Source organism: Mustela erminea, chromosome 6, assembly GCF_009829155.1.
Source record: "Mustela erminea isolate mMusErm1 chromosome 6, mMusErm1.Pri, whole genome shotgun sequence".
In the NCBI taxonomy this organism is placed as follows: Eukaryota; Metazoa; Chordata; class Mammalia; order Carnivora; family Mustelidae; genus Mustela; species Mustela erminea.
The window spans coordinates 106,077,390-106,094,400 of NC_045619.1; the positions used below are offsets into that span (position 1 = coordinate 106,077,390).

At 45.3% G+C, this 17,011-nt stretch overlaps 1 protein-coding gene and 1 long non-coding RNA gene across 4 annotated transcripts in view; both read right to left on the bottom strand.

Moving 5' to 3' along the window:
• NINJ2 (ninjurin 2) overlaps positions 1–17,011 on the bottom strand; it is a 94,629-nt gene that overhangs the window by 52,276 nt on the left and 25,342 nt on the right. The window contains exon 1 of one of the 3 annotated variants that reach the window (XM_032349182.1): positions 12,554–12,684. The exons of 1 other annotated variant lie outside the window; for it this stretch is intronic. In XM_032349182.1, coding sequence (XP_032205073.1) covers positions 12,554–12,574 — 21 coding nt within the window. In that variant the 5' untranslated portion in view covers positions 12,575–12,684. Of the gene's footprint in view, positions 1–12,490; positions 12,685–17,011 lie in introns of those variants that run through there. One more of the 3 variants, XM_032349183.1, reaches the window with a different exon arrangement.
• LOC116594164 lies at positions 184–6,631 on the bottom strand. Its single transcript, XR_004287080.1, has 3 exons — positions 4,222–6,631; positions 3,532–3,646; positions 184–2,508 (listed from the first exon to the last, which is right to left on the bottom strand). It is a non-coding gene; the product is annotated as an uncharacterized LOC116594164 (long non-coding RNA).

Here is a 17,011-nt window from a genome sequence, read left to right on the forward strand (position 1 = left end):
CCCGGCATAGCTTCTTTTTTTCTTTTTTTAAGATTTTACTTATTCATTTAACAGAGAGGGAGAGCACAAGCAGGGAGAGCAGTAGGCAGAGTGGGAGGGAGAAGCAGGCTCTCTGCTGAGCCAGGAGCAGGATGTGGGCCTTGATCCCAGGACCCTTGGGATCACGACCTGAGCCAAAGGCAGCCGCTTAACGAACCGATCCACCCAGGTGTCCCTTTTTTGTTTTTTTGTTTTTTTCCCCTGCATAGCTTCTTATACTATCTAGGCCATCAGTAACTCTGAAAGAAAGAGATAACATGATAGATGAGTAACTAGAACGGGAGTAAGATTTTCATTAAATGTCAAGGAATCTGTCCCCTTGAATGAGGATGGATATTTTTGTGCCTCAAGTGCCCCTGCTCTCAGACATACAATCACTCTAACTCGGCAGACATGCTAAGCAATCCTAAGGTTGGCTTGTAGATGTGAAGATGATACGAGTCTGTCCTCAAGACAGGACATTCTTAGTTCTAGGCAATGTTGGGGACTTCCGGGTCTTGGTAATCATTAACCATGAACCTTCTGGGCCTGTTCCTAATGGACCTACATGCAGGCTGTAAAGAGGTCCTCAGATAAAGCCCACCTAGTACCTAGAGGCCTGGCTCGGTGGTAATGTTGGTCTAGGCCTGGAGGCAGCGAGTGAGCTGCGAGTTGGTCCCCAGCAGTATGTGGACCCTGGACTCCTCATCTATTTTTCTGGCTCTGCTGCCCGGAACTATGAAACCCGGGGCAATCTCTCCTCTCTGCCGCCGCCGGGCCTGCTCACCGAGGCATCCCTGAATCCTGGCGGACAACTCACCAGCGGCGTGTGCGGCTGACCTCCAAAACCAGCAGTGTGTTTAGTGCTGCAGGGGCTGAGGGAGGATGAGACAAGGTGCCTGGCCTCAAAGAATTTCATGCTCGTTGAGCAGAAAAGGTGAAACACACGGGAAAAATTACGGCAGCGTGGTGAGGAGTGGAAACAGTGGAGTCGGGCTGCCTGGCTCAAATAATAGCATTTCCCCTATAGGAGAACTATTAAGTGTTAGATAGTTCATGAAAGCCTCTTGGCACACTACTGACACATAGCAAGTATTCCCCCAATGGTTTATTATTATTGTTGTTATTAAGTTAAATAAAAACAACAGACCTGCGAAGCAACATGGGGATTTTCCAGGCTATTCTCTTAGAGTCTAACCTTCTTGATAAAAGACGATCCTGTCCTTTACTTTCATACTTTCCCCAACATCCACGCCCAGAGCCCTGCAACCCAACAGGTGCTCAGATATTTGGGGCAAATATAATTAACCACATTTCAGCTTTCCACTACAAGGGAACTTAGGGCAGTGAGAGCTGGGTGGTCAGGGAAGGCTTCAGGGAGGAGATGAGATTGAAGTGGACCTTAACAGATTGGGTAGCCTTTGGATGGACAAAGCAGAATAATGAGGACTCTGATTATAAAGCCTAGAATGGGCGGGGGGTTCAGGAGAGGCAGGGGAAGACTGGAAGGGCATAGCCATGGCCCGTCACACGTGCACACTAGGGAGGACACCAGTGTGCCCAGAACCAGGGCTCTGAGTGTGGGGCTAGGCCCAGAAGGGGGAGCCTGAATCCCCTAGGGGCAGATTTGGGGCCTAGAGGCGGAGCTCCTCATCTGCTCATGGAACCCTGCCAAATCCCAGTCCTGTCTGTCCTTCCCGCTCTTCTTTCACACTCTGTGCCAGAAGGAGGCCTCGAGGTATGAAGATAACCTCCACAGCTTTCTTTGCTCCCCAGGCGCTGCTGACGATCCCCGGTCCCAGAGCCTCTGACAGGCCTCCATGTCCTGACATTTCCCACAAGGGAAAGCTGGGTGCAGATTCTTTCCCTTTGTGAGTCGTATTCTCTGAGAAACTCTCTGAGGAGTCTCTTCCCCTCCCAGAGGGTAGGAGCCAGATCTTTCCTTTCCTCTGCCAGTCCTCAGAACAACACTCACAGTGAGTATTTGCACACAATGGACGTTCTTCCTGTCAGGAGTGCAGAATGACCGACATGACAGTTACAAGCACTTCGTCATGCTACAGCCAAGGAGAGGAAAAAGCCCATAATCTCAGGAATGCTTCCACGATATATGCTGGTCCCTGGCCTACCCACCTTGCACTTAAAGCTCACGGTAATCTTAGGAGGCAGATCCGGTTATCAAGGAACTTGCCCAAGTTCGCATAACTAGTAAGGCGGTCCTGCAACCAGTAGGGTGGGATTCAAACCTGGTCACCATGCTGTTACGTGGATGGACGTAGCATGGGTCTGATAAAGGGGAAAATGGGAACCCAGGAATCCTGAATCAGTCCACCAATGTCTAGGTGATAAAAACAAGAACTTGACTCTCTGTCGTCCCAAAAGCCTCACCTCAGTTCCTATCCTCCGGTAACTCCAACATCAAGTGAAGTTTTACCAAACTGCTCCCCATTCCTTCCTCAGGAGACTGAGAATGCACTGGGGACCACCTGCCTGTAAAGCAACATTTTTTTTTTCCATTTTACAGAAAATGGTAAACACCTTAAAATCGAGTTTCTGAAAGAAGGTCACTAAAAAAGAAAGAAACAAAGAACGGAAGGAAGGAAGGAAGAGAGAGAAAGGGACATAATTATAGCTAGAGCGGGCCACTGCTTTCTACAAGCAGGACAGCTGCTTCTAAGTATAGCCTGCAAGGTGACTCTTGATCTCAGGGTTATGAGTTCAAGCCCCATGTTGGGAGTAGAGCTCAATTCAAAATTAGTTAGTGATATAAACAATGAATTCTGGAACACTGAAAAGAAATTTAAAAAACAATAATTTTAAAAATTTTAAAAATAAAATAAAAACAAATTAGTGAATTAATTAACCAATTAATTAATTAATTATAGCCTGCAAAATGCAATCCCCAAAGGGCATAGCCTTTCCACCCCACTGCTTTTTCCTTCTCAAAGGCTGGTGTGTGGGCCTCTGGCCACAGACTCCCCACAGAGAGGTCCCAGCTCTGCCAAGGCCCCACCCCACCCCACCCCCCGCCCCGGGGAAGATAGGGAGAAGGAAGGGGGGGGGGTCGGCTTTCTGCTTAGTGTTCTGGAGGGAAAACAGCTGCTTCTTAAATGTGTGCAGGGATCAAGGGTATATTTGAAAATATCGTAAAGTGCCTTCAACTGTTGAACAAGGACAGGATTGAGCCCTGGGGCTGTGGAGGGGAAGAAGGAAGGGCCAAGTACAGAGGGCTTGTGGGGGAGGACTCAGCAGCAGCCCATCCCAGGCTTGGGACTAGTGTCTTGCCAGCTCATTTTCTATTTCTAACCCAATGTCAGGCACTTGAGTCTCGTACTCCACTTAGCAATTTGGAGAAAGCGCTGGGGATGTATATAACAGAACAGGATGCTCTCTGGACGAAAGTTTTGAAAGAAAACCAAAACGGAAGAATAGCTTCCACGCCCCCGCTGGACAGTCTCTAATGACCCTTGGGGAATGTTCTGGACATGCATGGGCATCTGCAAATTTACTCACCTGAGAGTTGCTTCTACTTCCTGCTCCCTGGGATTGGATATGGGAGGGGCCAGGATTCTCCTTGAGCCGTCTGTGTGTTTTGTTTTTTAATCACAGTGATCCACAATCCCTTCTCCTGCTCCTCACCCCATTTTCAGTTAGGGGAAAAAGAAGGTGAAAAACAAGACACCAAAGCACAAAGGTTTTGAGAAATCCATACTGAAACTCCTGGAAGGCTGGAATTAGGTATAAAGGAGTAGAAATCCAGATTTCTGCAATATCTCTTGGGGGGCGGGGAGCTGAGCTTACTATATGCCCTTTGTTTATGTATTTATGTCTGTGTATATGTATGTATTTAAACATTTTATTTATTATTTATTTGAGAAAGAGAGCGCGTGCGCAAGCACCCACAAGCCGGGGTAGGGGCAGAGGGAGACGGACTCCCCGCTGAGCAGAGAGCCCAACCAGCACCCTGGGATCATGACCTGAGCCAAAGGCAGACTCTTAACCAACTGAGCCACCCAGGCGCCCACTATATGCCTTTTAAAATGAGGGCAGATTTTTCACCACTTCAAAATTATACCAGAAAAGCGTACAGATGAGAAAGTAACTAGACCATGAGGAAGCCCAAAATATTTGGTAAGGATGCTCAAGTATGGGGAAGTTCAGCTGAAATAGCAATTTGTGGGCAGAATATTAGCTGGGAATTACCTGCAGAATTACCATAGTTTGAAGGGACGCTGGGGGTGAGCGGTAGGATGAAGTTTGTACTCTGGTTCGGGCGATGGAAAGGAGTCAGTAAAGCTAGTTCCGTGTGCTTAGGGCTTAAAGCCCTAACCAGCCGCCGGGTGTACAAGGCATGACCGGTTAAGTCGAATCAGAGATTCCATTGACCAAAAGCAGACAGGAAAACAAAACTCTCTCTCTCTCTCTTTTTTGTTTGTCCTGGTTGAAAACCACACACAGTAGCCATCCGAAGAAATTCCAATGTTGGGAGTGTTCAGGCAGGGGAGGAAGGATAAAAATGCAGCCAGCCTCTGACCACAGGGGAAATCAGTCTAATGGTTCCTCATATGCCATTGTCTAGCACTGAGCTCTGGAATGGGGTGTCCTTGCATATCCCATGATTCTAGCCCATGAAACACTTCCTGCTTACCCTCTCTTTTCCTGTGACCCCCCAAAATGTCAACTGGCAAGGCTCCACATTCCTCTCTGAGACAGAGCAGCTTGGACCACTTGTGTGCATAACAGGTAATCTTTGGCTGCTGAGGGAGAGCACTGAGTGGAGAGAAAGTGCTAGGTCCTGCTGAGCATTTAGGGGAATGCAGGTGGGATGAAAGGGCTAAAAGTCAACCGCAGTGGTTCCCAGTTTTTGTGTATCTTTTCAACACAAATTCTGGCTGATACACTAAGAGAAGAGCTTTAGAAAACCCGATCTTTTGTAAAAATGAGGAAACTGAAATTATAGCCCTGCCCATAGCTTGGTAGCTTTGGAAACATGGCACCATAGTGAGGCAATCTGGGGAGAGCGCCAAACCAAACCAGAACCCAGAGTGGAAATTTTAGGCCATTAACACGAAAGATTAGTGGGTCTGCTTGAACTTGGGCAAGATCTTACAGGATTTTAGATCCAGTGCATTTTCTAACACTGGATTTCAATTAACAAGGGTTCTGAAACACACCTCAATCTGACATTGGACTTGGGGCAAAGATCTACTTTTCTTTCCAGGGAAGTCTTATGATAACTGAATCAATTCCTCTTCTCTAAAAACCTACCCCACATTCCCTCCTGAACAAATCTACCTAAAACTGTACCACCATCCTTTATTTTAAAAATTAATCATGTCATTTAAGAACTATTAAGGGTATCCTATTGTCTTACTAAATCAAGTGCACACTCTTCTGTCTGGTTATTTAAAAACCCTACATAATTTAGCCCTACCCCACTTATCCACCACTGCTCTCCCACACACACCCTCTGATCTAGTTGGGCTGGCCTTCTCACTGTCCCCAGATAGTTCATTCATGTCTGCCTTCGTCTTAATACCCCATATTGTTTCCCTTCAACCCTTGAAATGGAATTTACTCTTCCTCTTTAAATATCCCGGAAAGATCCTGCATTTGGAGATTTGGGCAACTATTTCCTTTTTCATCTTTCCCATCTCTAGATGATTATCCGTTTATATATATACTTTGCCTCCCTAATTGCACTGGAAGCCACAATGGATGTAAATTTTGTGTTACAGTGTCCCACATAAATTGTGCTCAATGAAGAACCTCTGACTAATAGCAATTCTTCTTTCATGAGTTAAAGGCTGAATGCACACACAGAATCAGTCTCATTCCCATCACGTGGGATTTCAAAACAGCATCACTTGCGAGCGTATTTGGGTCCTCTAAGTTTGGTAACACAGGGGAAAAAATGTAAAGAATGGTTGTGCCCAAGATAGCAAGGGATGGGTTCAAAATAGAACAAAATGCTTGCTCAACACTGACAATTTGAATGCTAGTCTGAAAATCGGGCACCTCCAGAATGTTGCATTCTTCCTAGCATTCAAATCCAGGGCACCATAACATTCGTTACTTAATCCTTTGGTGTTTAAGACTTTTCCTCCTTATTCCCCCCTTGATGGAGTGGGTACAAGGATAAGAGTTTAGAAGAAACCATATTACTTCTTAAAATGGAATAGAGCAGACATATAGACCAATGGAACAGGGTCAGAAATAATAAGCCAGAAATCATTGATTTTTGTCAAGGGTACAAAACTATTCAATGGGGAAAGGACAGTCTTTTCAACAAATGGTGCTAGAAAAACAGGATATTTCCACATGCCAAAGAATAAAATGGAACCCTTATCTACATCATATACAAAAATTAAGGCAGAATGAATCAAAGACCTAAACTTAAGAGATAAAACTACCTAATTCTTAAAAGAAAACCTAAGGGAAACTCTTAATGACATTGAATTTGGCAATGACTTCTAGGATATGACACCGAAAGCATAGACAACAAAAGAAAAGTATGCAATTTGGACGTCATCAGAATTAAAACTTATGTACAAAGGATACTATCAAAGGAGTGAAAAAGAACCCACAGAATGGGAGAAAATATTTGCAAATCATATATCTAATAAGGGATTAAAATACAAAACATGAAAGAACTTCTAGAACTTAAAGAACAACAACAACAACAAAAAATTCAAATGCAGACAAACAACTTGAATAGTCATTTCTCCAAAGAAGATACACAAATGGCCAAGAAGACATAAAAAGATACTCAACATTATTAGTCATTTGGGAAATACAATTAAAATCATATGGGGACACGTGGGTGGCTCAGTAAGTTGGTTAAACATCTGCCTTTGGCTTGGATCCTGACTTGGGGGTCCTGGGATTGAGCCCCACGTGAGGTTCCCTGATCGTCAGGGAGCCCACTTCTCCCTCTCCCTCTCCTCCCTCCTCATGCTCGCTCTTTCTGTCTCTCTCAAATAAATGAATAAATCTCTAAAAACAAACAAAATCACATTGAGATACCACTTCTCACCTATTAGGATGGCTATTATTAGAACAAAACAAAACAAAAAATACTGGTGAAGTTGTGGAGAGATTGGAGACCTCATGAGAACTGAAGGCTGGTAAGAATGTAAAATGGTGCAGCCACTATGGAAAACAGTATGGCGGTTCTTCAAAAAGTTAAACATAGGCTTCCCATATGATCCAGCAATTCCAGTCCCAGGTATATACCCAAAATAATTGAAAGCAGGGACTCAAACAGATAATTGTACACTGGTGTTCATAGTATTCAGTATTCACAACAACCTAAGGTTAGAGGCAAACCCATTCATCTGTCAACAGATGAGTGGATAAACAAAACGTGGTGTATACATACAAAGCAATCTTATTCAGCCTTAAAAAGGAAGGACCTTCTGACAAAGGCTACAATATGGATGAACCTTGAAGACATCACACTAAGTGAAATAAGCCAGTCACAAAAGGACAAGAATTGTATGTTCTTTATATGAGATACCTAGAATAGGCAAATTCATAGAGATCCAAAGTAGAATGATGGTTGCCAGGAGCTGGGTGGGGGTAGAGGACATAGGAAGTTATTGTTTAATGGGTATGGAATTTCTGTTTGGGTGGATGGAAACATTCTGGAAATAGGCAGTAGTGATGGTTGTGCAATATTTTGAATGTATTCAATGCCACGGAATTGTACACTTAAATGTGGTTAAAATGGTTACTGTTGTGGAACAGATATTTTACCTCAGTAATTTTTAAAAAGAAAGAAATAGCACCTGAATCCAACCAGGAGGAAATAATCAGACAAACCCAAATTGTGAGTCATTCCGGGGCTGCTTGCTGGCTCAGTTGGTAAGACATACAGCTCCTGATCTTGGAGTTCAAGTCCCGCGTTTGGTGTAGAGATTACTTAAAAATACTTTTTAAAAAAAATCTTTACACGTGAAAAGATGCTCAACATCACCCATTGTCAGAAAAATACAAATCAAGACCATGGTGAGATACCATCTCACACCTGTCAGAATGGCTAAAATTAACACCACAAGAAACAACAGGTGTTGGCAAGAATGCAAAGAAAGGTGAACCCCCTCACATTGTTGGTGGGAATGCAAACTGAAGCAGTCACTCTGGAAAACAGTATGGAGTTTCCTCAAAAAGTTAAAAATAGAGCTACCCTATGACCCAGTAATTGCATTACTAGGTATTTAATCAAAGATACAAAAGATACAAAAAGATACAAAGATACAAAGATACAAAAATACAGACTCAAAGGGGTACATACACCCTGATGTTTATAGCAACTTTATGAACAACAGCCAAATGACGGAAAAAGCCCAAATGTCCATCAACTGATGAATGGCTAAAGAAGATGTGGTATATCTATACAATGGAATATTACTCTGCCATCAAAATGAATGATATTTTGCCATTTGCAACGCCTTGATGGAGCTAGAGGGTATTCGGCTAAGTGAAATAGGTCAGTCAGAGAAAGACAAATACCCAGGATTTCACTTATATGTGGAATTTAAGAAACAAAACAGATGAACATATGGGAAAGTGGGGGAAGAAAAAAGAGAGGGAAACAAAGCATTAGAGACTCCTAATGACAGAGAACAAACTGAGGGTTGATGGAGCGAGGTGGATGGGGGACAGGCTAGATGAGTGATGGGTGCTAAGGAGGCATTTATCGTGAGGAGCACTGTATGTTACATGTAAGTGATGAATCACTGAATTCTGCTCCCGAAACCAATATTGCATGGTATGTTAACTAATTAGAGTTTAAATTAAAAATTTGAAAAGAAAAAAAAAGTAGGTCATTCTACAAAACGACTCAGCTGCACTCTTTAAAAATGTCAAGATGAGAGGACAAAAAAAGGGAGTAGGGTGCTGTTGCCAATTAAAGACGCCCAATGCAATGACTAATCCTTGATTGTATAAGAGCTCTAGAGGGTATTGTTGTGTGGCAATTGGGAAAAGTGAATATAAATGGTACACGAATGTGGAATTTCTCCTGAGTGATAATTACATTCTAATTACATTAGGTGGGAGAATACACTTCTTGGAAGATATATGCTGACGTCTTTAGGGATGATGTCTACAACTTCCTTTCTAGTGGGGAGGAGGGTGCCTCTGTAGAAAGAGATCAAGTAAATATACAGCAAAATTGATGAATGTAGAGGAAGTTTCCAAATATTCCTTGTTCTAGTTTTTCTACTTTTCTTTATTGGAAAATAAAATATTATACGAAAAACATAGTCTAGTCCTGTTGCTTCCAAAATGATCAGGGAAACACTGACTTTCTGTGAATCCATGAGCAAAATGTTGATCTGTTTCTCATCAGGTCATCTTGTATTACTGAACTGACCCCCCAGGGTTGCCAGAAGAAGCTGGCAGGAGTATTTGGGAGGTGAGACCAGATGCCCCTGACAACAGTGACTCTTTTTCCTTTTTTTTTTTTTTTTTAAGATTTTATTTATTTATTTGACAGAGAGAGAGCACAAGCAAGGGGAGTAGCAGGGAGAGGGAGAAGCAGACTCCTCACTGAGTGGGAGCCCATTGTAGGGCTCGATCTCAGGACCCTGAGATCATGACCTGAGCTGAAGGCAGACGCTTAACCAACTGAGCCACCTAGGTGCCCCAACAACAGTAATACTGGGCCCTCTGTTCACTTCCAGGGTTGCTTCTCTGCCCTCCCATTTGCCTTGCCAGATAGCATCTGTGCTATCGCCCTTCACTGTTTCAGAAACTACTGTGTGGCATTCAGGGTTTTAAGCCCCCAAAACCAGGCCATGCCTCACTTTTCTTTTCTTCTTCTTTTCTTTTTTTTATTTCTAGTAGGTTCCACACCTGGTGTGGAGGTCAATGCACAGCTTGAACTCATGACCCTGAGATCAAGACCTGAGCTGAGATCAAGAGTTGGATCCTTTTTTTTTTTTTAAGATTTTATTTATTTATTTGACAGACAGAGATCACAAGTAGGCAGAGAGGCAGGCAAAGAGAGAGAAAGGAGGAAGCAGGCTCCCTGCTGAGCAGAGATCCCGATGTGGGGCTCAATCCCAGGATCCTGGGATCATGACCTGAGCCGAAGGCAGAGGCCCTAACCCACTGAGCCAGCCAGGCACCTCAAGAGTTGGATTCTTAATGGACTGAGCCACCCAGGCACCCCATCTCACTTTTCTTTGAACTCTCGCCTTGCCAGCGTTTTCCCGATCCCATGCTTTGTCCAGAGCTAAATACATAGTAAATGCCTGATATTTTTCTATTAATTGACTATTGATTCTCCCATCAATATAGACAGAAAGGCAAGCATGGAAGTATAGGTTGTCAAGGATAAAGGGAAAAGGTTTATCCCAACCAAGGTCTTAGTATGATGCTGGCTAGGGCCTTGCAGAAAGAATATCAACTGTGGGCTTTGACACAATCTAATTCTCTGTGGCAACCAGGTGTTACTGGTTTAGGTAGTGATTAGTGCTTAGGGGTGGGGTAAAAGAAATACAGCCTTGGCTAAAGCTGATGAATACCTAAGTACAGAATGTCCCTAACTAGGTCCCATAGGGCAACTGCTCTCACAGCCCTGTGATTTCTTCCCAAGGAAGCAGAGCCAAACAAAAGGACTGAGGATCTCAAGAGAGGGAGTTCTCGGGGCACCTGCGTAGCTCAGTCAGTTAAGTGTCTGACTCCTCAGCTCAGGTCTTGATCTCAGGGTCATGAGTTCAAGCCCCACACTGGGTTCCACACCAGGCATGGAGCCTACTTAAAAAAAAAAAAAAAAAAAAAAGTTCTCATTTGGGTTTCTTGAGCAGAGTCGCTGTGCCTTAAAGAGCTTATCTACACTACTTGGGAATCAAGGAGAACAACGTGACCCTCTCTCTACCTGAGAATGGAAGTGAGAACAAATCTTTGCGCTGCCCACAGGCCCAAGGAGTTGCAAGAGAACGCGTAGGCCTGGCGCATTCCAGCTCCAGCTGAGACACCCGTGCGCTGCTGTGTTGCGGCTTGTTAAGGGAGTGTAGACTTGTCTTTCTTGTCTTGAGTCATTTTTCAAGGAGGCTGGAAGAACTGAGAACTAATGGGTGAATTTCCTCTCTGTCCCAGCCAAAGCTGCTAGGAGGCAGGCTCTAGGCTCTGTTGTTATATACAATGTATTGTTATTTCCTATTAAGTGGCAAGCACTGACACCTGGGTTTGAATTCCATTTAATATTTTATTACAGACCCTCTTGTACTGGTCTGGGATTATTTCATCTAAATCCCCAGTTTCCCCACCAGCTTCTTGGAGAAATTATGGTCTATGCTACTTTACCACCTACGGTTCCTCCCACATCTTGTACCGTACACAGTAAACATGAGATACACAAGAAATATACAGGACTGTGTAAATAAACTATTCTATGTCCGTCCTGAGACGAATCTCCATACTCCGACATGGAGAGATTTCTAATTCACATGAATGTGTCAAAAAAAGAAGCTATAGGTACAGTATGAAACCCTTTATGCAGAAGGGACTAGTAAGGAAACAAGGGTTTGGCCCACTTATCTGTTTATTTCCTTCCTCGTATATTCCGCTGGTCACAAACATTGTTATAATTAGTGGAGCAGAACTCGGTAATCTCCTTTTCAAAAAGAACTCGTGTTAATGTTGAGTAATAAGGCAGTTAACATGGGACTGCTGCAGGTGCCTGGGTGGCTCAGTTGGTTAAGTGTCTGCCTTCAGTTCAGGTCATGATTCCAGAGTTCTATGATCAAGCCCCACATTGGGCTCTCTGCTCAGCAGGGAGTCTACTTCTCCCTCTCCCTCTCTCTCAAATAAACAAATAAAATCTTTAAAAAACCCAAACAAAACATGGGACTTGCTGCAATAATGTCACATTTATGTAGCATTGGCATGGAGCAGACATTGTTCTTTGTGTTCTGTGTGAATTAATAGTCCTGTAAGAACCTGAGGGACAGAGAGTTTAAGGAATTTGCCTTAGGTTAGACAGCACCCCAAAGAAGTAGAAGACCCAGGATTCAAACCCAAGCAGTCCAGCTCCAGAGCCTGTATTCTTAACCCCTATGCTAAAGGTATCCAGTTAATGGCCCCTTTCCCCACCCCTCTCCTACCTTCTCTGTGTTTCTACATCTTTGGTATGCCTCAACGACGACATACAGATCACTGTGTGAGAATTAACTGGAAAGAAAAAAAAATCCCGTTCCCCACCTTAACCTATGGCCTCATCTATGGATTTGAAATTTCAAGGTACCTATAAGGAGCTACTGATGCCTTCTGGAAACTATGTATGGACTGTTACTGAGAGATCATGACCATTTGCCATGTCTGTATTTAGTCATGCGATATACATAGATTTCCTCAGCAAGTGCCTCCTAAGGACGGTGGTAGTCCAAACTGTGGAACACAACACGTGGGACCCCAGCCTCATAGGCAAGGCTGATGTTGGTCCAGGTGTAATGAATTTTACCTGATGGAAGGTGGGGCGTGGACCGGGTAACTTTTTTGAGGATCATGGGTAGGCAAGTTTTACCTTCTCAAAGTCCTGAGGCATTCTGACGGATGTTACCTAAAAGCAAATTAGGAGGCTTTGCTCCAGGCCCAGGTCCCCAATTGTGTGTTGAAGCTTAGTGCTGTTTCAGATTAAATCAGCATGCTTCAAATTTGCCAGCTATTATCACAGCAATATGTATCCCCAGTTCACACATGGAATGTTTGCTCTCTGGCAGCCAAATGCACTTGGAACTGGCAGTGATGATCTCATAGAGCCGGAAAGCTGAGCAGTTAGTCAGATGATTAACATGTTATTGAGATGGAGGAGTTGAGCATCATTTAATGAAAATATCTGGGTGTTGCAGAATCAGAAGTTTCCAGAGTTGGGGGCAGCTTAAGAACCCTCACAGCCAAAGTCCTTATTTTCCAAATGTGGAAACTGAAGCTTTATGAAAGGATGGATAGCAGGGCTTCTGGCCTGAGAAAAGTTAAAGTGGGTTTCTTCTAGCACAATACACCCTAGAGAAACAGCCCCGCTGGCTGCTCAGACTTCCCTTTTCATGGCTCCAGAACCTTCTGTGCTCAACTACAGTCAGTAACTCATCCTCCCTTTTTAATGGTATTCCTTATTTTTAAATGACCTGTTTTTATTGTGTTTATTCACATTAAAAAAAAAAAATCATACCCCCGCCCCCCCTTGGCTCCACTGCTACACATTCTTTCCACTTTCAGTAGCAGAGGAATGGAGGGCTGTAGTTTGGAAATGGGGGAGAGAAGTGATCTTCATAAATTATTTGTACGTCCTGAGTCTAGGGATCTTCAGAGATAGGTCCTCCAGATGGGTTCCAGGCTTCTCTCTTAAGGAATTGTGTTTACCAGGTAAAATTATTCGACAATTGGCTTGTACTATCTTAAAATACTAAATAACAGTCCTTGACTTATTGATCTCTCATCAAAACAAAAATCCTTGTCTTCCACGTGTAAATGCTCTCTGGCTTTCAAAGCTGCTTCTCAAACAGTCCTACCTTCTCTCTGCCAGGGAGTAGTTCTGAGGACATGAGATGGGTCTGCTCTGGGGGGCACAAGAAGGATAGGACCTGGGAGATTGATGTCCTTCTCAAGCACTGTGAGCACTGAAGGTGATTATACAGAGTTGCTCCTAGTGCCTCACTTTCACCTTTCAAGACTGGTTCTGTTTATGCTGAGTTTACAGGTCAGTTCCAGTTGGAGATGCTTTGGACAAAAGCAATGGCTTGTTCTTTCTCGGCAGAATGACGGGGAGAGGAAGAGGCATGTGCAAGGGAGGAGGAATGTGCCCTAAGCCAGGATGCCTCTCACGGAAGTTAGGAAAGAATTCCAGATCACTAGCTTTGATTAGATCTCGATGTTAAAGAAGTAGGCTCTTGGGGAATCTTTTCTAGTATTGCCCCAGAGCTAGGTTATTTCCTAGTCTGGCCCCCAAAAGTGTTCTGGAAGACAATGTGGCCTTAGGGTAGAATTCACTGCCCACCATTAGTCTTTTCACGCTCCTGGCAAGGCCTCGCCCGAGGAGCATGACGGGGTGGGGGGCGTTGAGGGGCGGTGACCAGCGATGGAGTTCCACAGCCTGGGAAGTGGATCCTCGCTAACTACTTGATAGCTGTGACATTCAGCAGATTAACTCATCTGAACTTCAGCAGATTAACTCATCTGAACTTAAGTTTTTTCATCTGTAAATGGGGTTAATGATAACTACAAAGTTGCTCTGAAATATAAAAATGAATATGTAAAGTGTCTGCTTGATATATAAAGTGCTCAGAAAATGGTAGCTATTATTAATTACATAAGGGAAGCCTAGGGGAAACTCAGCAAGAAACCCAGGACTCCAGGCGAAGAAGGAACCGAAATAGTCCAGACCCAGCTCCACCCACCGAGATCAGCAAGTGCCTCGGAGAGGGGGAGAAGCAGGAAGAGGGCCCTCGGCCTTCCCCGACCCAAAGCCGCCGGACTGTCAGGATCCGAGCCAGAGGCTGGGCCGGGCCGGGGTGGGCAGGGGCCTGTTTTGCTTCAGCAGAGGGTGAGGTCGGCCCTCGGCCTTCTGCGGGGGAAGGAAGAGGGACAGCCACGTAACAAAAGCTCAAGGCCAACCCCCACCCCAGCAGGCCCCGGGACCTGAGCGGGAAGCAAGCCTTTCAGCCGGCTTCCCCCTTCTCCGCGGGCGCGGTGAGAGTCAGCTGACCTGCGGTCGCGGTCGCGAGCCCGCCCCGCCCCTCGGCCCCGCCCTTTCGACCCTGCGGCCTTGCGAGCTGTACGCCGGAGGCTGGGGGGTGTGAGGGGTCCGCGCGGCGCGAGCCTCCCCAGCGGCCAATCAGCGGACACCTGGCCGCGCGGCCTCTTCAGCTCCCTCCCCCCGACCTCCCGCCGCTGCCAGTCTGGGTTGGGGAACGGCGCTCTCCGGGGTCCCTTCACGGACGCGGTGTCTCCTTATGAAAGGAATAGTCACATTGCCTGGGCAGCCTCTGCCAGTGGGCGCACCTCTTACGGGCAGGCCGGCTGCCCGAGGCTCGCGGTGACCGCACTGTGGGGGCTCTGTTCTGGAGCTTTCCGAGCTTCCACCGAGGGCTGCCCCCAAACACTGCGCCTTTTCTTCCCTCCCAAACCTGCCCACCTGCGACCCTAACTGACCCCGTTTCCTCCAGCTGGAAGACTGAACGGAGACAACACGCCCGCCTGCAGCGGACCTCAGTCTCCGGCCCCGGCTGGAGGAGCGGAGGGAAGGGTGGTATTTGCAAGTACTCGGAGGTGTTTACGGTTTCAGAAGCTCGAGCCTGAGTGAATCCGCTGGGCCACCACTCAGATCACCGAGAAGGGACACTTGATCCCGCCCCTACTGTGTGCCTGCAACTTGACTTTTGTTCTCTCTCCTAATCCTCACAATCTTCCCCCGCTGTGTAGAGGGGGTACCATTATCCTAGTTCTGGAAAACCAAGTTTCTGAGAGAAAGAATTGTACAACTACTGAAGGTCAGGTTTGCAAGTGGAAGCTGCAGTTAGTTCTTTCTAAGTGACTGGGCTTCATACCAGGGCGCCAAGTAGTGTCTAGACTCAAACCCCCATGGGTTTCCTTGTTTGCTTGGGGGAGCAAACAGCAAGGGCTGCAGATATTCCCTCAAGTTATGGGCCTTTCCAGGCCCTTTTTACATTGTAGGAGCAGCCAGTCCACTGAAGAGAGCACCAGCCAACTCCCCTTTCAGGTCTTAAGAGTGGAGAGCACCTTCCTTGCCCCGCCCCCCAACAAGCCTAGGTCAGCTGCCCCTGACAGCACCCCTCTATGCCTTTTTTTGGTAGTCCTTATGACACAGCCTGTTGCAATTTCCTTAGCTATCTCCCTCTGTAGATGGAGGGAAGCCACCTGAGTGTAAGAAAGAGATCTTGACTAAAACCTCAGCATTTGGCTGAAATGCCAGGCATGGTCCAGCTCCCAGGACACAAGGCTGGAGCAGGGGCTCCATTTGAAGAGCACTGAACTAGAGTTTGGAGGTTAGAAGTAGGGTCGAAAGGGAAACTGGAGACGACTATAAAAAACTGACCTTTAAGAAGCTCAACAATAACAATAATAACAATGGCTAGCATGTATTGTTTATTACGAAGCTGGCATTGTTCTAAGTGCTGTAGTCCAGTGCTACCCAAACTTAAATATGCATTCCAGTTACCTGGGGATCTTGTTACCTGGAGGATTCTGATTAGTACATGGGGGGGGGGGATGGTGCTGAGATTCTGTGATTGGTAACCAGCTCCCCTGTGATTGCATGAATCATACTTTGTAGAGCAAGGCTTTGTGTGTTAATTGATTTTATCCTCTTAAAGTCATTATGAAGTAGGTATCACTATTACTGTTTTATACACAAGGCAACTGAGAGTTTAAACCCGTATGAACTAAGGTCAAGTAAATAAACTGCAAGGCAATGAGGAAAGGAGGAATGTTATGAGCAGGTACAGTTGTGGAAGTAGAAAGACAATCCTAAGCCAAGGAAATAGTATTTACAGAAGTCTGGCATGTGGGGAAAGGGGCCAGGCGCTGCAGCAAAGGACTGCTTCACCTATTAGGCACCATGTGTATAGTATTCATGAGCTTTCCAAATACCCCAAATATCTGAGATCTGAAAAAAAAGTCTTGGCACCTGTATGCGAAAACTGAACATTTAAGTGAGTCATTTCAACATTCAAATCATTAAAAATCCTTTCAAAATCTTTATATTAAAAAATTCATATTTAGTGAACAACAGGGGTATATTTTTAATACGCCTGATAAAAAATGGAGCAGGGCCTCCCAAGCCTAGGGCCTACTAAGGACAAGATAGGCCCCGGCCACACTGAGTTTGGATGTAATCCTGAGGGCAGCTGGGAACCACTGATAGAAGCAGGAAAATGTTCCCTGTGGCTTCAGTGAAGAGAATGGATTGGAGGGAGGCCAGACTGGAGGGCCAGTGGCAGGAGACAGACGTTTATAGACTTTCAGG